This window comes from Python bivittatus, unplaced genomic scaffold, assembly GCF_059951505.1.
Source record: "Python bivittatus isolate LINGU-HERP-01145 unplaced genomic scaffold, Pbiv_v1 ctg000480_np1212, whole genome shotgun sequence".
In the NCBI taxonomy this organism is placed as follows: Eukaryota; Metazoa; Chordata; class Lepidosauria; order Squamata; family Pythonidae; genus Python; species Python bivittatus.
Window position 1 is genome coordinate 100887835 of NW_028277075.1, and position 22372 is coordinate 100910206.

At 38.0% G+C, this 22372-nt stretch overlaps 2 protein-coding genes across 7 annotated transcripts in view; one reads left to right on the forward strand and one right to left on the reverse strand.

The window, feature by feature from the left end:
* The window catches only part of LOC148215089 (uncharacterized), a 43053-nt gene extending 37105 nt beyond the window's left edge, over nucleotides 1-5948 (reverse strand). For 4 of the 6 annotated variants that reach the window (XR_015797247.1, XR_015797245.1, XR_015797246.1 and 1 more), the window contains exon 1: nucleotides 5809-5934. Coding sequence is in view for 1 of the 6 variants with exons in the window: in XM_088146590.1 (XP_088002716.1) it covers nucleotides 3698-3754 (57 nt within the window). In the remaining 5 variants the exon portion in view is untranslated. Of the gene's footprint in view, nucleotides 1-3697; nucleotides 3904-5808 lie in introns of those variants that run through there. The other 2 variants (XR_015797243.1, XM_088146590.1) reach the window with 2 other exon arrangements.
* DAPL1 (death associated protein like 1) lies at nucleotides 5117-18175 on the forward strand. Its single transcript, XM_007435853.4, has 4 exons — nucleotides 5117-5284; nucleotides 10971-11058; nucleotides 12942-13002; nucleotides 16463-18175. The coding sequence occupies exons 1-4, from the start codon at nucleotides 5224-5226 to the stop codon at nucleotides 16580-16582; spliced, it is 330 nt and encodes a 109-aa protein (XP_007435915.1). The 5' UTR covers nucleotides 5117-5223; the 3' UTR covers nucleotides 16583-18175.
* Nucleotides 18176-22372: the final 4197 nt, after the last annotated feature.

The following is a 22372-nucleotide window of genomic DNA, read 5'->3' on the forward strand; positions in this document are numbered from 1 at the left end:
AATATTTCCTAGCAGCATCTTGCTATTATACAACTGAATTTGAAGTTGCCTTTACTTTAAAAATAAAGTGTTCTCTGAATATTTCTGAACAGAGCCATTTTAAACACACCAAATAAAGAAGTCACTGTGGGATTATTTCTGAGGGAAGATGGTTAGATTGTACTGGAACAGAACAAAGTAATCATGAATAGATTAAGAGTTGAAGGTATAGATTTACAGAAAATATAAAATGTGTGTTTAGTTTGATTTATTCCCTGGAAAGTGTATGTATTGTTAATTCCCAGAGACTGTAACCCAGGAATTTAGTATTAGTAGACAGTAAGCCTCTAGGAGTACAATGGAAGTGGGAATACACCCCCACACACGCTAAACTATTTTCTGTGTTGTGTTTTAACTGTATGATGATGCTTCTTAATGGCTATTGTGTAACGATACAGCTTGGCAGAAATAGCTATGCCCATCATGATCATAGAACAAGTACCAACACAAGAACAATTAAGGTGAAATTCCTCACGACAGGCAAAACCCAAAGCAGCTTTCCTATAATGAGGATTTTAGCATATTCCTAAAACAAGCTATTGACTAGCTCTTTGCAAAACTGACAGGAGACAAGGCATCGTAACTTAGAATGAAGTGTTTTAATTAGGAGAGCAATTCCAGAAAGAAGTGTTTTGGCATTAATGTAATTTGTTCACAGCAACTGTAAGTTATTATTTATTCAGTGGCACCCTAAATTCCTTACAAAGCCATTTCACACTTTATCTCCAATGTGCTTAGATAAAATAAGTCTGGATAGAGAGACACAGGGGATCCTGGTCCTTAAGGTATAATGAGCCAGTCCAAATCCTGTTTGCTATTATGCATTAAATATATAGATATGAAAGCATATAGGAATAGGAATTGTTTGTCTTTTAATCAGGCAGAAGGGAGAAAGAAAAATACACCTAACTGGAAAAAAGGCCCAGTGAACATTCTAGGATTGACTGCCAAACAAGCTTACATATGACTGTGTTGGAGAAAAATCTGTAAGATAAAATTCCTGAATTCATTTTCATCCCATTTATGACTTAACAAGTTTGTATCCCTTCTCATTTAGCCCCACAGGGACAAGACGAGGTTCATTTTCTCCACTCAAGCAGGACACCACAGTTCTGTGCCAGGCCAAGCACACGAGGACATGTTCAGTAACACTCCATGGACAAGACCTCAAAACAGAGGAAATAGGGTGTACAGGAGGTCCTCACTTAACTATGGTAATTGGGACTTGCAACTCCATCGCTAAGCAATGCAGTTGTAATGTGACTGCACTGATGACGACATGTGATCATCATTTGCAACCTCCTGCCGGCTTCCCCATTGACTTTGCTTGTCAGAAGCCAGCAGTGAAAGTCGCAAATGGCAATCACGTGATCACAGGATGCTGTGACATTGTAATTGCAAGCCACTTGCCAAGCTCCTGAATCGCAATCATATGACTGCAGACACTGTGATGGCCACAACTATGAGGACCCATCGTAACTCCCCCTCATTCAGCACCATCATAACTTTGAACTGTTGCTGAATGAGAGTGGATGTTCAATAAGGACTACCTATATTTATGATTGAGCAACAAGGAACTACAGGAGTATAACAGGATTGGTTACAAATTGATTATAAAAAGGCAACAAGTTTAAATAGATTCTCTATGTTGTGTCACAACTGTTAAATGTCAAACCACAACTTTGTACTAGTTCTAACTGTCTAACCAACTTCCTCTTGAAAGCTAACTGCTAATACAGACATACAGCTAGGCTACAAGCTGGCTAATTAATGGCTGCTGCATTAAAACTCTTGCTAGGATCAGGAGCTCTATGCTAAAACATATATTAACATTCAAATTGCTTACATTCTTCCACAATTGTGCTGCACAAAAGTTTTTATTTCATTTTACAAATGTTCTCTCTCAAACAGATCTAATGGTATTTAACTGCAATTCCTGCACACCCAGCAATGGCTGGTATCTTTCATCTAAGCAGCTGTTTTGCTTCTGTCAATTCAACCCATTTCGAGCTGCTTTTTAAGTTCATAGTCCTTCCCAGGCTGTTTTGCACAACTATTTAGGAACTGAAATTTGTATGTGAGCACTAACAAAAGTATTTTTACGCACTCCCAAATCTCCCTAAACACTAACATAATAAATAACCAGGATTTTAGGCAAAAAGGCAGGCTAGCCTTGACACCTATTGTTGTATTTCTCATAATCCTGTTTTCCAGCCTTGAAAATATAACAAGTGCAAGCATTATCCAGACATGATTTCCTTTGGAACGAGGTCACTGGAGGCTTACAGCTTTGCTTCTTTTTGTTTTTGAGCGAGAGGGTCATTTATAGTTTGTTTATGCATGTCTACAGGAGCTCAAAGTAATCACATGCCAAATAGATATTGCTTCCCATTTGAGTTTTTACAAGTCCTTGCATCCTAAATGCGCTTCCAAAGCAGTATAACTTAACTGCAATTACTAGAAACTGTGCGCATTTTATAGATCTTAGAGGAGCAGCACATGTTATAGAAATGAGAGGGCATAGTTTTTTCCTAGTGGCACAGCCCTTCTTTAAAAATTTCCCCAATAAGAAATAAATACAATAGGCTGCCCCCAGTAATGGTGGATTTTCAACACAAAAGTTGAGTTCAGGTTTACTCGGACATCCCAGCTTGGATCCTGGAGACCAGACGTACTCTGGAGCAACAGAAACATTAAGAGCCAAGTCTGCAACTTGCTGGGGACAAAAGGCTGTACTTAATACTATGCTTTTTGGAACCTGGAAGTCTGCAGAATAGGTGGAGCCAGATCACATGTGTGGGCAAGACTGAAATTCGGCTGAGAGTTTTGGAGCAGTGGTTTGTTTATTTTAGGACTTATATTACAGGGTTTCTCTGTTTTCCAACTCAAAAGGTCAGGAAACGGCACTGTCAGTTTTCAGTCATCATGGTCAGCAGGCGGCTTTGAAAGCTGTTGAAGCTCTGCAGAAGTGCACTGCTGCAAAGTGAAGACCTAGGTTTGATCTGGTTTCAACTAATCTGGCCAGAGTAAGAAATTAATCATTTATCTCCCAAAACAGTTGACACTGCGAGATCCAACATGCCTGTAGCTGGTTCTGAACCGTATAAGAGACCTTGTGTTGAGATGCCTTATGTCCAAACGTGGACAATCTATGATTAATCTTATCTACTAGTGTGTGTGATAAAACAGGACAACCTGAAACAGTGATTTCTGATTTTCACTTTGTTTTTTAAACCATTAAGATCCATTACATTTCCAGTAAGCTGAAACTGTTTAGAGATAAGAATAAAACAGGTGGAAAAAGTGTGTAAAAATACTGAATGTCCTACTTTAGGCCAGTGAATACTGGAGAAAGCGAGTATGTGAGCTTAAAGCACTTAAGGCTAAATCATAGTCTTAATCCAGTTGGGAGTTGCCTTAGGCAGTTAGGTCAAAAACAATGAAATTCTGGGAACTGATGAATTTGGTCTGGTTGGACAGTTTTCTATATTTTCAGGGTTTAAATTATCAAGCGAGAATTACAAGGTGAGGAAGGAAGTCTGCCTGAAATTCGAAGCTGCTGATAAACACGTAACTATCCTTGATGCTAAGCAGCACTTGAAAAAGTATGCTTATACAGTAGGATAAGGATAAGCTATTAATAATATTCTTTCCTTACCTTTGTCTTCTCAGCAGATGCTGGAAAAGAACAGGGGAAAAAGGACTCTCCCTCCATGGGATAGCCCCTCTTTTCAGCTTTGCCATTTTTGGACTGTGTCCTGGGAAATAATTATACTGGCAAGAGAAAGTAGTAGATGCTATTTACCTTCTCTTGCTTGCTCTCTCTCACTTACAATGAAGGTGAAGGCCTTCTACTATGGCAGAATCAGGGCATTCAATATCATCAAAAAAGAGGAAGAAAATATAATGGGGCCCCATCTCCACAGCTTTCCATTACTCCCACATTTCTCAAATATTTTTTCTCTGTCCTTTTTTTCTGCCTTGCCACTCCAAAACTGGGGAAGAGCTATCCCATCCCACAGGAAGGAACATCAGAACTTTTCTAAGCCCCGCCTCTGCAGTAGGAGACCCCCCATTATAGTGTGCTCCTTTCTGCTGTAGGAGAATAGGCTTTCCTTGTTAGGAAAATGTATCATTCAGCAACACAAAAAGAGACTTGGAAATGTTGGTTAATTTCAGTAAATCTTATCTAAAATTATTATACCCCCCAAAAAAGATGCTGTTACTAATTTAATGGATTAATAGAGGGTACACATTCCTATATCACATATTTATGTTTTGTAATACTTTGATAACTGTATTTGAGTATAATTGGTTTCCTTTGAATGTATTTTACTTTGTGTATCTAAATACATTTTTCTGAGAGGGAATCTGTAGGCTTTACCAGATTCCCAAAGGGGATCATTTCCCAGTGATTCCTAAGACTGGACTATTCCTGCTGTATCAGCACAGTAAAAAAAACCTCTAAAACATGCTATGAAGACTAACTTGTTATCTTAGATTGCTGTGTTCTTGCCTGCTCATACATTTCTCTCTTTATACAATGGAAAAGGGAAGATAAATGGTGGCTTAGTTTACTTTCTTCTGCCTAGACACATGTATTCTTTTATTGACTGGGTTCACAGCTACAATTTAATCAAGGTTTACCAAACAAACCAGCATGGTTCAGTTCACACAAACCTAAACCAAACACAACAAAACACTATGGCTTGGTGTGATCCATCAACCCAGTCATCAGGTTAGGTGAAGACGAGAAGGAAGCAGAGAGTGATGTCAAACTAGCCTTACTTAGAACTGTGGCTACCACCTTTTGGGTTCACCTAACAACCCACAATAAACCATAATGAAAAGCATAATTTTCATTTGAGTAGCGTGAGAATCTCAAAAGAGATTCTCACGCTACTCAAAACCCCAATCAAACATGGCTCAGTCAATTTTGGCTTGTAAAAAAACCTTTTGTAAGCAGGATGTGTTACCCTAGTCTCTCCTTCGCTTTCTCCTCAGTCTCTATAAAGCACGTCCCAAAGTTTTCTGAAACTCCGCCAAGCTTTCCTCTTTCCCGCCCCTTTCTTTGGGCTGCACCGCCCCGCTTTCCCAATAAAAAAGCAACGCAGCGACCTACGTGCTAGGGCTAGTAGTAGCGCTACATAGTAGTGAGATCGCGTGCTCTTTCGCCGGACTCTTATGGCAAATCCGGAATTGTCCCTGCCGCCTTCCCCGGTGGAAGGGGGGCGCTCTCCCGCAGGTAAGAGGCGGGTTGCCAGAGAAAGGCAGAGGGGCCGTTGGGGGGGCCTGTGACGCATTTCTTCCGTGGAAGTTTCTCTCCTTTGGAGAGAAGCTGCATCCCCCCCCCCAAAAAGCTGAGACTTAGGGAAGGGGAATGAGGTGGCTCCAATCTTCTCAACAACGCCTCAAGTTTCCCTTTGGATGGGCTCGTCCGTTCTTTAAAGCCTAAAGGTGCGACTTCGCCTACACAGTAACAATTGGGGGAAACGCAAAGGGGCGCGCTAGATACGTAACACGTAACGCGTCCCGCCTGCGGGGTGAGCTTGGGGGGTCGCTGCTGCTCCCTTCCTCCTGCCCGCTGCGCGATGTCGTTCTCCCCCCGTCGCGTTCACTATCCTTCCGCATAGCTGAGCGGAGGCCAAAGTACAGGCGACGACCTCCTTGTTTTGCTTCGTTTTTATTCGGCGGCAGCAGCGGAGCGCCTGCGGGAAGGGTGGCGCTTTGATCTTTATCGCGACTGGGATTTACGAGCTGAGCCCTTACCTTTCTCTCAGCCAGCCCCCTCCCCGTGCCTTTATTATCGTATTCATGGATCTGCTGTCGAAGGCTTTTTACGCATGGCCTCGACGCGCGGCAGCTGCTGTTCTTTCCCAGATGTTTCGAACGACGAGCCTTTACATTTCCAGAGCGCTTCCCTTTGGGAAGCGGCCCAAGAGAGCTGTTACAGCAGGACTTATTTGGATCATGGTTAGGAGACCAACGGCCTAAGTCCTAGGAAAGGGGAAGAAAGACGCACCATACCATCTGCCATGCTTTCTGACTTCAGCTTATTCACATGCTCAGGGCTAGCCTTGTAATTGGGTTAGATCTGGTTAGCAACTGAAATACATCACTAGTTGGCTAAGTGTTGGCTTAGTTTAGTGGTTACCTGTGACTCATAGAAGCATTTTGAATGGAGATAGGAAACTGAGTTGGCCAGCCATCACTGTCAATCCTCCAACTAACATTCCACATTGTTACCCCAAGACAGTTATAGTGGACTACAACCCCTGTCATTCCCCACAACCTGATAGAAATCAAAAACCAACATAAGAATGCACCAGATTAAGGAAGGCAGATCGACTGATTTTACTCCTGTTTCCACCAGTAAGTGGCTCTGAGAGATTTTAAACTCTGATTAAAATGGAACTATGTGAGGGTGCAATGTAGTTCAGATGTAACATGGTAAGTCATACCACAGTTTGATTTTGGCTTAAGCATTATGTGTCAATCATACTATTGTGTGTATAAACTATGATATGCAGTTATATAATGTCCAAACCAGTCATCTGTGGCTGGATTTGCACAACACACAGATTGAAGTGTGGGTAGATAGTTTGTCTTGTTTATCTAGACAGCTACTCACTCAGTCATAGCCATTGGTAAGATAAGTACCCTTAGTGATACTATACAAAGGAATACGGAATCCCTTCCCTCTTCCTCCAGTTCTGTCTGATATTCCTTTCTCATTGGTTGGGCAAGCAGAAGTAGGTGTGGCTTGAACATAACAGCCAATCAGAGTTTTATGCTGCAAGTCTTTTTTAAAGACAACCTTGTTTCCTTGAAGAACTCAGTGGGGATTTTGCTTCTTCAGTTAATCAGGATCTGTATAGCACACTGGACCTAGAAATTATCTGTTGACTATGTTGTGTGGAGGCAGGCAGTTTGGGGTAAATCAATAAACTCTGGGTCAGTATGTTGTGCAAATATAGTTGCTTGTTCAATAAATCATGGTTAAAAACTAATCTATCAGTCCAATAGCACAAGCTAATCTTAGATCGTGGGTCAGTCACTACACTTCATCCTACTCTTCCTTCCTTTTAAGGGCAAGGAAGTTGTCAATTCTGTCCTAGCATAAGGCTGGAATAAAAATTGTATCAATTCAACATTGTTTAAACACACTACTGATTGATCAAGAGTTGCAAGTATCATAGCTTTATTCTCTAACAGAAAAAAATAACAAAGGACTTGCCAAATTTCATCTGATTGAATTGTTCCTGAATACTACATCATACTACCCTCAATTCTCCTTTATGGTTTGGAGACTCTTACGTTCAACTTACCTAAGTATACTTCTTAGCAGATCATTTACCTTAAGCGGTTGCTATTTTAATTATTTAGTCCCAGTGCTCTTGCTGCTTTTGAATTTCCATAGTTTGGAGGAATCAGTTGAGGTTCCTAAACCAGCTATCTATTTTTATAGTAAATTGATGAAATGGATACTATTTACATGATTTTGTAAATATTTTGATTTTAAAATAAAATTATACTTCCAGAAAGAAATATTTGAGGTATTCTGGATACCTAAAAGAATAATACTGTAAAGGTTGGTGGCAGTCTTGCTGTCGGAGATACAAAATAGGAGTTATAACATCCATATGCTCTAGTCTTGTCCTACCATCCCTTTATTTTTATTTGAAATCCAAAAAACTGGTAACATGACAAGACCTCATGTAAAGTATTATTTATTTACTGAAGTTTTATTTTTCTGCCCAGAAGTAGTGCCTGCAAACAAAAATCCAGATTTCACATCAATAATCCAGCAGAAATAAAACATTTAAAAATAATGCTTTAAGAACCTTGACAAATAAAAATAGCTTGACATGGTGCCAAAAAATAGAGGCACCAGGTGTACATACCCACACATTCCTTCTCTCTCAGTTGTTGTGAAACCTTCTCCTTAACCCTTAGTTATCTTTCTCAGCTGACATGCCATTTTTTAAATGCTGTCTCTTTTCTCCTCAGACAAAATCTAAATAATATATCCCTTCCTGAACAGGCTTTTTCTCCAGTACACCACTAGTATACTGTCATATATTCTCCACTGCACCACCAGTTACAATCCCGTTTGTTTTAAAGTCTCATTAGAATGGATTCCTTGTATTTGTTGTACAGTGTTAATACTTTCCTGGTTAATTTTTATCAAACTATACTGTAATGAGGATCCATGTAGCTTAAAAGATATAATCCATTTACATGTATTTAAATATGTATCTGAATTTCTCGTTTGTTTCATGTGAATTTTATGCAAAATGTTTTTAATGCTTCAGGAGTAATTTTTTTCTTTCCTACAGTCAGTTTCTTTGCAGCCTGTTTCAACAGAAGACAAGATTCTCCCTGAGAGTTTTACTGAAGAGGATAAGATAAAGTTTAAAAAGCTTAGCACTGGGTAGCGTTCAGTTTTAGAACCCCATAGACCCCTCAGTTAGGGCAGAGACTTTTTCAATCTTTTAGTAAAGGCCTGCAGGTAAACTGGAGGAGGCTGTTCTCTTAGTTGATAAGAGAGGAAGGTCAGAGTAGCAGGAATGTCACTCTCAGATTCTGAACAGATCATTACACTGTTGCTTAATTTGATACAAACAATATTTAGCAATATCTTTATGCCACACAAAACTCCAGATATTTGGGCAGTTGATTCAAACATTTCTATATCACTTTAACTCCATTTTAAATTGTATCATAGCTTTAATTGGTGTTAATTGGTTTTCTGAGTGACAGGCAGAACATAATTATCATGTAACAGAAGGCAGAAATTGTGCATTTGACTAACACAGCAAAAAAGAATCTTTTAATCTACTCTTGAGCAGATCAGTGCTATTTCTCATGAAGTATCAGATGTTTGTTTGTTCCAAGATAGATAGCAGGTGATGTGCTAATACAATTCTAACAAGAATATTATTAAATCTAGATTGTTACTTCTGTTTATGCCTATTTACTGTTATGGCTCAAAATAAACTTTTAAACTGGTGGCACAAACTTAAGGCTTAGTTAGCAGTAAATTAAAATCTTCTCCTTCAATATTTTGGAAAGCTATATCAAGCATTTTCATGTGTAAGAGTAATTTTCAAGTAAATATTGTAGGTATGGTGATAACTGCAGCACTTCCAACATGGCTCATATTAAGCTGCCTGTGAGATAGTTGCAATAAATACATGGGATTGTTCTGCTGATATCTTTAGGAATGCCACGACTACACAGTGCTTTTCAATCTATTGATATCCCATTAGGAGAAAGAGATCTCCTTATGACTTACAGCTTCCAGGGCAGAGTAGCCATGTGGGGGAGCATCACAAGAGAACAAACTTCACAATTGTAATAAACACAATGTTTCTGGTTAAATATCACAACCAGCTTTCATTAGGCTGCACTGCATGTAAATGCAAGAATGTCTTCTTCGTTGAATAAGAGGGACAATAATAACTCTGTTTTTAAGTATAACCTAAGAATCAAGATATTCAAGGGGTGTAGCTTGTGGACAGAAAACATGTGCATGTTGAAGTCTTCGAGTGGATAAGAAATATTCTGTTTGAAAACCAAAACAACTGTGCCAATAAACAATACGGGGGGAAACAGATCTGTGGATTGATCCAACAGCCGAATTTATGCAAGTTGCAAAGCCATAATATGGTTTGTTTGACTTTGCTTTGTGAACTCAGCCAGTATTAAGCTCATCTGTTTGACATCCTCCTCCAATGAATAAATCTAATACAGTGTTTCTCAACCTTAGCAACTTTAAGACGGGTGGACTTCAACTCCCAGAATTCCCCAGCCAGCATGGCTGGCTGGGGAATTCTGGGAGTTGAAGTCCACCCGTCTTAAAGTTGCTAAGGTTGAGAAACACTGATCTAATACTTTTGGTGCGATTAGGGTTGGGCAAGAAATAAGTATACAGACAGTCCCCTACTTGCTAACTTTCATGTTATGAACTTTCACTGATACAAACAAGATGGGATCGGAAGTTGGAACTGGAAGTCAGATCCGGAAGTCAGGAGAAGGCGGGAAAGGGTTAGTTTGAGGCGCACCACAAACTAACCCTTTCACACCTCCCGCCTTCTGTTTGCATTGGAGTTGGAGTTCCCAGAAAAGCTTAGTTTATGCGGCGCATTCCATTGCCAGGTGAGGCAGGAGAGGGGGTGGAGGTTTCCTGCCTCACCTGGCAATGGAGCACGCTGTACCCTACCCACTCGTCCCTTGCTCCCCTCTCCTCCACTACCGTCCCCTCTCCTGCCTCATCTGGCAGCAGAAGATAGGGCTCCTCTGCCCACACTGCTGCCCTGCCTTCTCTTTATTTTACTTTTTACTTGGTTGGACTTACAAACAAAACAGACTTATGAACAGCCTCTTGGAACCTAACCTGTTGGTAAGCAGGGGACTGTCTGCAATAAATATATCACTTTGAATAATTAATTTTACTCTGTCACAAGAATTTTCAAACTTTGTGGGCTAGCACAGGCAAAGCAAGGAGTGAGCTGTGACAGTGCTCAAACTTTCCATATATGAGCCTGATCAGATTGTAAAAAATGTGTGACTATGACCCCTCCCCCGTTGCTCCCAACTCTTTGGACTGTGATCCACAGTTTGAGAGCCTCTGGCTTAGCATGTGTTAATTGAGCCTATGGCAACATTCATGTAACACATCAAGCCCAAAATGTGGTTGACCTGTTTGTGTGTTTACAAATATCTCTGTACCAGCCAGCTCTTGCATACTTGTTTGTGGCTTAGCATGTTGTGTGAATTGAACCTTGATTAAAACAAACTTAGTTTAGCATATGACATACAAACCTAGACTTGTTTCTTTTTAGCACTTTTGAATGCATATTAAATGTATTATTATTCTCTTTTTGCATAATATTGGAAAAATACTCTATTCCCGCTTTCTTCAACAGTCAAAGCTGGAGGCATGAGAGTTTCTAAGAAGCTAGAAAATGCACCAGTTGAACGAAGTTCTAAATTCCCTGGAAAAGAGAAGACTAGGTATATGACCTGCTCATGTTTTTCTTATTTTATTTCTGTTTGGACAGTAGATGAATTAGGGCATAACAGAAGGTTGTTTATTGTAAATAGTACTTCAGCAACAAAATGCAAGATTATGTGAAACAATCTGGAGAGAAAGCAACTTCAAATAGAGTGGGGTCCTGGGTGCTCTCTGAGCTTGGTTGTTTGCTTGCAGACATTTCATTACCCAACTAGGTAATATCATGTCACCTAGTTGGGTAATGAAACGTCTGCAAGCAAACAACCAAGCTCAGAGAGCACCCAGGACTCCACTGTTCAACTCCGAGCTACATATATTCACTTGTGGAGTTATATATTTTGTGGATATATTCTCTTCCGGATATATTTTCTTCTATTGGAACATCAGGACTAGGAAATTGTGTGTGGATAGCTTTCTTTTTAACTGTTCAAAATTCAGGACTTCAGTTCTTGGAATGGCTTTGCATAGCTGCTCAGCCAGTAGATGCAGAGATATGACGTTTAAATGGCTACATTACCACAGATTGTTTCTGGCATTTACTGCTCACTTCCTCAAGAATATGCACTGAAATCTTTTCATTGTTACCTGTCTCATCCTTTCAGCACCTAGAGTGTTTGTATCTGTTCCAGGACATTACAACATTTTGAAACTAGCTAAATCTTAAACATTAGGATGATGGTCTTTACCACTGCTGTTTAAAATTCTCCCGCCATTGGAAAATACATTTGTCCCTTAGTTGGTGTTTTATTATAGAGGCATATATACTACTTGTGATAAAATTCACAATGCACTCATTCTATTACTTGAAATAAGGCTTGAATAAGAGCTGAGGAGGTGTGCATTATATAACAGTACTGAGGATTTTTTAATTATTTTTTTTTCTGGAACCTTTTTTTTTTTTTTTTTACAAAATCTCAAACACAGAAATATCAATTGTAGTTTTTTCTTTCATCTTACAAACCCTTTTCCTGGAACTAAGCTAAGCTGTAATTACTGACTTCCCTTTCCACTAACAAGCAAGACAGATAGATAAAGTTCTTTGAGTAGTGGCTATTACAGTAGAAAACATTTTAAAATGTGTTGTGTCACTGGTTCAATTGTACCTCCTAATTTTGGTTTCATAGCTGCTTACTGGTCATAACTGAGGGGTGATTATGTTTTTTATCCTAATAATCCAGAAAATCTCAGCCATTTTTCTGTTTACATGCCTAAGACAAGGACTGAATCAACAATGCTGGCGTTGCACTTAACCTCTTTTATCCCTAGTTAAATAAGAGCCAGTTGCTGTAGAAGAAGGGAAGGCTGGGGAATAAGAGCAGTGTGTTAGGCTTACACATTTGTAGCAGAAATGTGTAATTGGTTGTGTCTTACCTGTGGGCACAAAGCATACTTGCTGAAAAACTTTATCAATCTCCACCCCCCAGCCCCTCAGACCGATTTACATCATAATTGTCATTGGGGAATGGGGAATATTTTCCTGAGTCCATTCAGTGATTCCTGCATTTTTAAAATCAAAATACTGTTTTTTCTGCAGCAATAGCTTTTATCAACAACCTTATTGTACTAGTCATTGACTTTGACAGATAGGTTAGTTATCCATAGAGGATTTTCACTGCAAATGTTGTAATGAATTTATATATGTTTTACCCAATATAATAAATTCCTCATTTATGCTGTATGGTTTCCTTACAGTGACTGGTTTACACATCATGTTAAAGCGTAATCATAGGACTATGGCATGGGGAAGACCAACTATTATGTAAAAAGAATAAAAATTGAATGTACAAGGGCCCAGATACACAATGTCATCTGATTTAATCATAAATTTGGAGAGGGGGATTTAATTGGTAATATCAAAAACTTTTCTATTTCTGTTTTGCAGCTCTGCTCCTATCATAAAAGTACAGAGCATGAGTATCTTACTAACAGATACCCTTCAGAAAGTAAGTATAGAGCAAAGAGCAACATTCCATTCAAGATTTCTCATTTGAATTGATAATGACAATGTCCAGAAGTAGATGCATATATTAGTCTATGGTAACAAGAGCAAAAATGCGTTTTATGGCATCTTAAACCCTAACTAACAGATCTATTAGGAAGTTAAGTTTGCTGGCCTTGTTGCTTCATTAGATACTTTGTCCTCAGTTGACAGATCCTCAACTAACATGTAAAATAAATGTGATATGGAAGAGGGCAAAATAGTTGGACAAACCGTCCATGACATATGAAAAATACAGTCAGTGACCTATTTTTTAATTAATTATATTAGTGACCATTCAAAATATGAATTGATGGTAAGAACAGAATCATCTTGGGAGAGGCCAATGTACTTCTTATGGTAAATAAGAGAAATAGTTTGTCATTGATATAATCTAGATTTAAATGTTTATAAGTTATGCAGTCAGGATACTGGCTCTAACTGGGTGATTCTGTTATCACCTCTTACTACTGTGAATGGTCACTCTGCTTACTTTGCCTACAGATATGCTATGCATAGAAGCTGTCCTTTTTGTATAGCACACTGGGGAGGTATAGCCCAGGGAACCTGAAGAAATTCCAGTGGGGGTGCAGAGATGTGAAATTTTTAGAAAAATTATCAATATAAAAATATACAGTAATTTTCAAATGGAGTTCTGGTGGACTGGGAAAATCAGTGGGAAGAGGTCAGTCTGATAGGAAGGATGGAAACACATTGAAGATCGGTGGATATGTGGCTGGAAGGTAAGGAATGGATGAGCTGACAGGAAGCAGGAAGGCAGATTTGTTTTATTTCTATTAATTTTCAATTGAATTATTCTTTAATTATTTTTTGTTAGCAGAAAGTTGTTATTGCTTATTTTTACTTAAGAACAAAAATGTATATCAACTGTTTGTGTTTCTTTAAAAACTGAACTATATATTGACATTTTTGTTAAAGGAGGTAGGCTTAAATGAGATGTATGACAGTTTCCAAAAAATAAAAAGGCAGTAGAATGCCACTAAATTTGGGAATCCCTGCTATATAGTATAATACTCATTGAAACATATTGGAGAGATCAGGGTTCAAATGTGAGTCATAAAATTTCATAAATGAGCTTGGACTAGTTTCCAGCTCTTAAACTTATTCATAGGGATGTTCTGAGAATATAGTATGAAGAAGAACACGTACACTATTTCAAGTAACAGGAGAAAAAGTAGGATATAAATGCAATAAATACATACCTATAATACTGAAATCCATGGCCATTTTGTCTCACTGTGGGAAATGTGAGGTATGTTTGTATTTTGTAAACACATTTCTAGTTACCCTCCCCCACAAAGAATTCTGAAGCTCATCTGGGTAGGCATCAGAATGGGGTGAAAGGTACAATTTTTTTAATTGCAATTAATGAAAATTAATTTTCATTAGTTTTTAAACGTTCCTTTTGTCAAGTGGTGCTGGCTTCTTTAAAAGTGCACAATCAGAACAGAGTTAGCAGGAAGACAGTGGCATAACATCTGTCTGCTGCTTATTTCATCTCTTTACAGTGAAGTGTATATGCCCTAATGGTAAATTCAGGTTAAGAACCCCCCTCCCCCCAGTTTAAAGATGTAGGGTCTATTCTAAGGCTTCGTTTTGCTAGTTAGACCTGAGATAGCTAATACACTGCCATCAAACAATTTTGCAGTTGAACAAATGAAATGTATACTGTATAGTATGTGCACAGTGTTTAGGACAGGCTTTATTAACCCATGACCTTGATGTGATCACCGGAGCCTCCTGCATCTTGTTGAATTTTGGCATTGTATTGAATTTGCTGCCAACGTTTGGGGACAGACTGCTGCCTAAGCAAAGTTGCACAACTAGTTAGTTTATTGCATATTTTAAATTTGTGCTTTCCAACTCTTTTTTCCTATCTTTGGCTATTGTGCAAAGTGCAATTCCTGGCATATCATCCAAATGTAGCTCTCAGCCCAAGATATCCTGAGTATCTCAAACCTTCTAAACCAGCCTTCCCCAATCTTGTGACCTCCAGATGTGGAGCTGAAGTTCAGGATAGCAGCCTGGAGGGGTTCTAAACATCTCATACAGTGATGTATAGAGTAATATAATTGGAAGGGGGTACTTAAGCCATCAAATCAAATCTGTGCTCAGTATAGATACCCAAATTAAAACTTCCCTAACAGATGCCTGTCCAGTACAGGATTTACCATGTCCCTTGGTAATTAGTTCCACTGTCCAATTATTATTAGCGAGGTTTTTCTGACATTCCACCAGAATTCACCTTCCTGTAATTTAAGAACATTATTCCATGTCCTGTACTCTGGAATGGTACAGAATAGATCCTGCCTTTCTATGTAACATCTCCAGATCCTTGAAGAGCGCTGCCCTGTCATATCCCTCCCTTAGTCATCTGTTCTCAAGACTAAACATTCCAGTTCCCTCAGCCTGTGTTCATTTTCCAGGCTGCAGTCATCCTTGTTTCCTTTCACTGCACATGTTCCAGTTTCACTGCACATGTTCCAGTTTCTCTGCACATGTTCCAGTTTCTCTTAATCTTTCTTAAAATGTAGTATCCATAACTGGCCCTAGCATTTGAGGAAGGTCTGACCAATGCAGAATAAAGTGGAAATTTGTAACTGTTTGTAAGAGCTATAGTAGGAGAATGCTATTCTTCCCCACAACCAGTGATCTGAAATGTAGGTGTCTCTTTTCTATTAATTGTAGAAACTATTAATAGTTATTTAGCCTTTTTGTTTTTATTTTGTATTTTTACTTTGTTGCCTGCCATTCAGAATCTACAGCTTTGGCCAAGTTAAAAGGAGGGAGGGCGGGCAAAGAAAAAGCATGTCTCAGTTTGGGAGTCTGATGCCAGGAATTACATCAGTTGTTTCTCTGTCATCCAGTTCCTGATCTGCTGATAATGTAGTAAGGGGATAGACAAAAACTAAAAAAACAACTCTGGACTGGTAACCCTTTTCTGGCATTGTGACTGACCTTTAATTGAGGATGGTGAATGGGAGCAGGAATCATCATCCAAGAGTCCAAAAAGAGGAACATTCTGGCCAGGATAGGATTTCAGGCCTGCTTCCCTGTTATTTTACTATGCCCCTCTCTTGTATTATTTAAATTAACTAAATATTTCCAGGAGGGTTATTTTGTTCGTTTAATTTGGTGTTCTGTTTTTATTCAGTATTAAAGTTCTGGGGTATTTAAAAGTTGGCTGCTTCATTCTCATTTTTTTCTCATGGACCCATTTCTCTTAGGATCTCATCTTTAAATCTAGCTAGCTTTTAATTGATCGGGTGCACTTTGAATATTTTGAAACTGACCAGTCCGTTTGATACATAACTAATAAAAAAGCTCTTTTGTTAGGTTTGATTTGAATGTTGATAATTTGTAACCAATGATTAAAATTATTTCTCCTTTTTTAACTCCTGCAGCTGAGGCATAAATTTCCAGCCGCCGCAGCACAAGGAACACATGAAAAGCCACGGCCTACTCTGGAAAAAAATGTATTTCCCAAACGAATGTGCATTATTCAGCAGCCTCGGAAATGTTAAACGCGTAGAATAAAATATTCATATATTTGACAGACTTGCACTTAACAAAAACACCAATTAGCTAGGGAAGCAGTAATAGACCAAATGGCTCAGGCAGTTTCTGTTTTGTTTTTCTCACAATAAAAACTGTATATTCCGTTGTTATTTTTTTTTTCCTTGAAATGATGGAGGTTTTCATTTTTGTTTTGGCATAGCTTCTTAGTGACCACAAACCCTTATTTTAACATTCCCAACCATATCATTATAGCAATTACAGCTTGGAATAGAGAAGCCGTTTTTTGAAACTCTATCTGCTAGAGTGGTAGAAATGTTCTAGCCTCGTTATGTATCCTTTTAAAAAAGCAAACAAACCACTGAGAATGTGGATATATAGAGAAAACTGGATGACAGTAAAGCTTTCATAACTTCTCTACTTAAACTTGGATACTAGGTAATTGTTATAGATAAACTAGTTGTTTCCTGATATAGTACAGGTACACTGAGGTCAAGAAGGATAAATAGTGACAGTTTTTTCTCTCCGAGGATGCTGTTAGCATTCATGCTGGTTTGGAGAGAGAAAAAGAATGTTAATAGTTGCTATAATGACGAGTCTTTTACCAGCACATAAAAAATTAATTCTTTTGCATAGGAAATAAATAATTTGACTTGCTCCTTAGAATCTAGGCTTAGCTTGTATGCAACAGTATAGGCTACTTCAATGAGCATGCATTTTTAACGGTCCTGACTTCTATTCCACAGAGTTCAAGTTCATAAAATGCATATGCAACCAGCAATGGTGTCCTAGAATAACAGCAAAAATGATAACAAAAGTTTGTAGAAAAATAGGTGACACATCAAATAAAAGATTTAATTTCTCGTTCTGTCTATGTACCTTTAGACTTCAACAAAAATGTTGTCCTAAAGCCTGCTGTTTGGACGCCTCTCAATGTTAGTGTTTAAAGGGATTAACAATAATAATTTAATATAATGGAATTTTTAAAAACCCTCATCGAGTAAAACCAACACTGTTTCATGTATACCTTCTCTTTCCTCCAGGAACTCAAGGCAATGTATGTGGTTCTTCATTTTCCAACATTCTTGTCACACAAGCCTGTGAGGCTGAGGGTTTCATGCCTGAGTGAGAATTTGAATCTAATCCAACAAGCATAAGCAATCATTCCTACTTCAGTAGGAAGTCGGCTTCAGTGTAAATGTACCTGGCTAAAAAAATGTCTTTACCTGCTAATGGAAGAGCAGCAGAGATGGAGCTAACTTATTTTCCCTTTGTATGGAGGTCCTACCCCTTATGACTGAGGACCTGATTAGTTACATGATTGACAATACATAGCTTTGTTTTCTGCTTTTTCCTTCTTTTTAAAAAGATGAATAGGATATAAACAGTAAAAAGCAGTGTAACACACAGAATTAACATTGAAAGAGGTGGGAAAACCTACACAATATGGGAGTATACATAAATACATAGCTACTCTTAGGATTAAATTTTACTGTATATTTCTGTCCAGAATATATACAGTATGTGTGTATTTGTACAGATGTTACCTATTAAGACATTGAGACTATCTTTGAATAAAACTATCCTTAGTTATCATATGACTCAAGACTCTGCTCTTGTATTAATTCTCCCAAACATTTAATACTACTGATCCAAAGAAAGATGCACAGTTGTCAGTCTTGTAAAAATAGGCCAGCAAGGTTCAATAGCATCCTCATAAACCTTCAAAACTGCATTGCTGATTTTCTAATAAAATATGATTTCCTCCAAAATTAGCTCCCGTGTCATTAAGAATGGGTATCAGCCATTGGGATGCCTATTTTTTTCAAAATGAATGCCAGAAATGAAATAAGTTGGCTCCAGACTGGTGCTTAGGAAGACTCTGCTTGGTGCCCCAAATCCTCTAGGTATAATTTTAATAGCTCACAGCCTTTTTTCCTTTAAGAATTTGGGTGACTTCAGCCTTGAACAGAACAGAACAGAGAAATGAAAAAGGGACTTTTTTTTAGCTGCTTGCATTTTTCAGGAGTACAAAAATGTTGAGAGAGAAAAGGGAATAGGGATAAAGGGTTTTTTTTGTTTGTTTTACAAGTCTTGCTGTTTTCCATGGTGAATGTTTTCAGAGTAGCCAAGCAGAAATGGAGGCTCTAGAACCTGGGATAGAACAGATTCTGCAGAAGTTCAGTTTGATGAACGAAAACGTTTTATTAGCTTAAAAACCAAGTACAGTGGTTTTCAGTCATTCTACAAGGAGCACTTTCTGCATTATCTGTTGAAAAGCTCTCAGCCTTCTGCTAGGAAACCTGAGCACATTGCAGAAAATGAGGTCACATTTTCTAGAATACACATGCAATTCATTCTGGGAAATTCTCTGTGCCATAAGAAATGAGTGATATGTGACATCAAGAAATGGGTTTTCCATTGTCTTGTTCTTGACCTAAAAACAGGCCATCAGTAAAGCATATTGGATTTAACACAGCGACCAGGGAAGAGAAAAACAAGTTCTTGTTTTTTCTGTCTAAGCCAATATTAGCACTACTTGGAGATGGGAGGTTCATTCATTCATTCATTCATTCATTCATTCATTCATTCATTCATTCATTCATTCATGTACATTCATATAATTTATATAGCTGCCCATCTCATACAAGTGACTGTGGGCAGCTTACAAGATTAAATTAGATAAATGTAATATACTTGTTTCCAATTAGATGTGTTGGACTGCAATTCCCATCATTCCTGGCTAGCTTGTGATTGGTTCACAAGTAGTCCAATACCTGCTTATAAGTATCCTTTTTTCCATTGTCATAACAGCTGTGAGAGGAAATTTGACTATGGAAATGCTATAATATGCTCTGTTCAGGCCCAAACCGGAGTCCTGCTTTTAACTTTTCAAAAATGTTTAATTGAAAATCTCTTGTCTAAGTTAATTTATTGTCCTAACTGTGCTTTCACATGTACCCAGCACCTTTTCCAATTGTTCTATAGTCCATCACAACTCCACAATCACAATACAGATATTATTTAAACATTAAAAACATTTTACAGTTGCATAGCAAAACAAGACTGTTGCTCCAGTGATGGGTGTGTTTGCATAGATTTAATGATCTTTGCATTTGTAATCTGGCTTTCCAGGTGTTGCCAAATGACAACTGCCAGCTGTCCCACCCACAGTGACCATAGCCATGGTGAATGAAGCTTCTGGGAATCATAATTGAGCGGGAGGACATAGATTCTCCATCTCTGGAATAGTTATATGGCCATCCCAATTCTCTTCCATTTACTTTGGTCCACAATATTGATTTACTATTGAACAGTTTTCAAAAGTTAAGAAAAGCAGCCTGTTGTTGCAGGAGTGGGCAACTTGTAGGTCTCCACATAGTTCTGAAACACAGCCTCCAGCGCTGCTCCTCATTGATTGTCTGGTTGCAGTGATTAGTGGTTGCAGTTTGATAACATTTGTAGGACACCAGGTGTCTAATTTCTACTTTACAGTCTTAGGATTTAGATGGCATTTCACATTCAGAAAGTCATCTAGAGCATGAAAAATTACTCACTGTATTTAAATATTTAGTCAAATTCTTTGTATTATCTAGTCACAGAACATTTCATAACTTTCTCAGAATTAAGACCTTCACCATATAAACATATAATTAATGACAAATGGATTCAGCAACTTTTGGAATTTATCGCAACACTGAAAATGAATCAAATTTATTTTAAATAGCTCTTTTTTCTTGAGACTACTCTTGTTTTTCCATAAGAGCCTTTCAAGATTCAAGACTGCTCTTGTTTTTCCATAAGAGCTTTTTAATTTAATTTAATTTTTTAGTATTATATTATTATATATTAATTAAAATTATTAAAATTATTTTAGCAATTACTTGCCTCTAAGCCTTTATTTTTACTCAGCTGAAATAATGTTGCCATTATTTGTCTAATATATTAATCAGATTAGTTATCTCTTTGACATATTTTTGTTTTTTGTTTTGATGTGGCATTATTCAGTATTAGCTGTCTGCTCCAGATTTTATTATTTTATTTTATTTTATTGCCACCAGAGGGTAGTCTATGCCTACAATATATATACAATTCAGACAGTTTGAAATTACCATTTGGAATGGATTTCCTCCTTTTCTCAAGCTTGAAATTTCTGTTCAGTCTGTAAATAAAACATGACTGCAGCAGTTAAGAAAAGTTGCTATTTTGAACATATTAAACTCTGCATTAATCTTGCACCCTTTCTCTCTTTTTCTCTGGGTGCATGTATAAATAATTAATTAAAATCAGGCCATTGGCAAAATTAACAGTTTTAAATACATGAATATGCTTAAATCTCTTGGAAATCGGCTAATTGCTTTGATATATTAATATCTCTGTTTTAGAAAAAAAGATTTTAAACAAAATGAACTTTTTAAAAACTGGTAAGTTCAGATGACTTTGTCTTTCTGTAGTTTTAAAACAATATGCCAGCCTTCAAAACAAAAGGCTGCAATTTTATACATATGCAAAACCCAGGTCTGTATGTATAGAATTGTATCCTAAATGTTTATTGCTACTGTTTCATTGCTCAAGTTTATATTTTAATATTTGTATGTTGATATACTTTTATGAAGTTTAAATTGTACTGATTTTATTATAGGCATTTTATTGCTGGGAATGTTTTCATTATAGTAAGTCCTCTTGATTCTAAAAAGTAGTACTGTATATAAATTCATTAAATAACATTCTGGCTTTATGGATTGGCTGCCTACTTCCTTCCTTAAGTTGCTCTTGACACTCCCAGGTTTACTTAGTATTTCAGCAAATTAGCGGGCTCACAGTTGTCAGTATACTGGGCATGGTTCTTTTCTCCTTAAACACATCACTAAATGTACCAGCTTACATTCAGAAGCATTTCACTTTAACTGATTTGATAACTGATGTGAAAGAGATGAAGTGCTGTATATACTGTACATTGGTGTCTGCCTGAATCAGTTGAAAACTCTTAATATTTAAATTTAACAAGTCCTTGAGCTAGGATGAAAAGTTTATTTAAATTATGTTCACACACTGCCTGATCACATCTTGGGGCTGAATAAAAGCAAGCCATTTACAGTGGAATCCAGACACAGAGAGGGTCTCCCTGCTTCCCTTGCAAACTGAGATTAAATAAGGTAGAGAAAGCCTACAGAATTCTTTCCAACCCCTTTACCAGCGTGGAGGGAAGAGGGAACGGCCTTGAAGAACAGGAAGAAGAGCTGCTACCAAGGCAATGATCAGACAAGCGTGGCTTGAGTCCTTTCCAAGAAACTTAATTTGAGAAAAGATCTCAGACAAGCCCCTCCCTAGGTGACACGGAGATAAAGTGAGGGAGGGAGGGGAAAGCACATTCAGACTTGCAAGTTTGTGTTACTATAGCAGCTGTAATAAGAGTAGTCCTGACCTATATGGCATTGGTGTCTTAGTCTGGTCTATCTCATAGGACCGACAATCAACAATCCTATAAGATGGCTCTAGGAAGTGCCTGTCACAAAGTAACACATTGAGTCTGTGTATTTCTGCTCTCCCTTACATTGCATTTTTGTGTGCTTGTGGTATGTGTGCACTGGTAAGCACAGGGCGAGTTCCTGTACTCCACTCTGAGCCATTTGACCAAGAGGGACTTATGCAAATCTGCAACACTGATTTGGTGCCCCACTGTGTCTCCCATAGGAATGCAGGGTGGGGGGTAGGGGTAGATGTTTTTCTGAAATGTTGCTTGATCTGGCCCATTTTCAAACTCTGCATTTCCTTTGCCAGCTTCTCTCCTCTTGTCT

Coding starts and splice junctions, on each gene's coding strand:
- DAPL1 (XM_007435853.4), top strand. CDS start 5,224: ATGGCAAATCCGGAATTGTCCCTGCCGCCTTCCCCGGTGGAAGGGGGG. Junction 11,059..12,941: donor CCTGGAAAAGAGAAGACTAG/GTATATGACCTG, acceptor TCTGTTTTGCAG/CTCTGCTCCTATCATAAAAG. Junction 13,003..16,462: donor TAACAGATACCCTTCAGAAA/GTAAGTATAGAG, acceptor TAACTCCTGCAG/CTGAGGCATAAATTTCCAGC.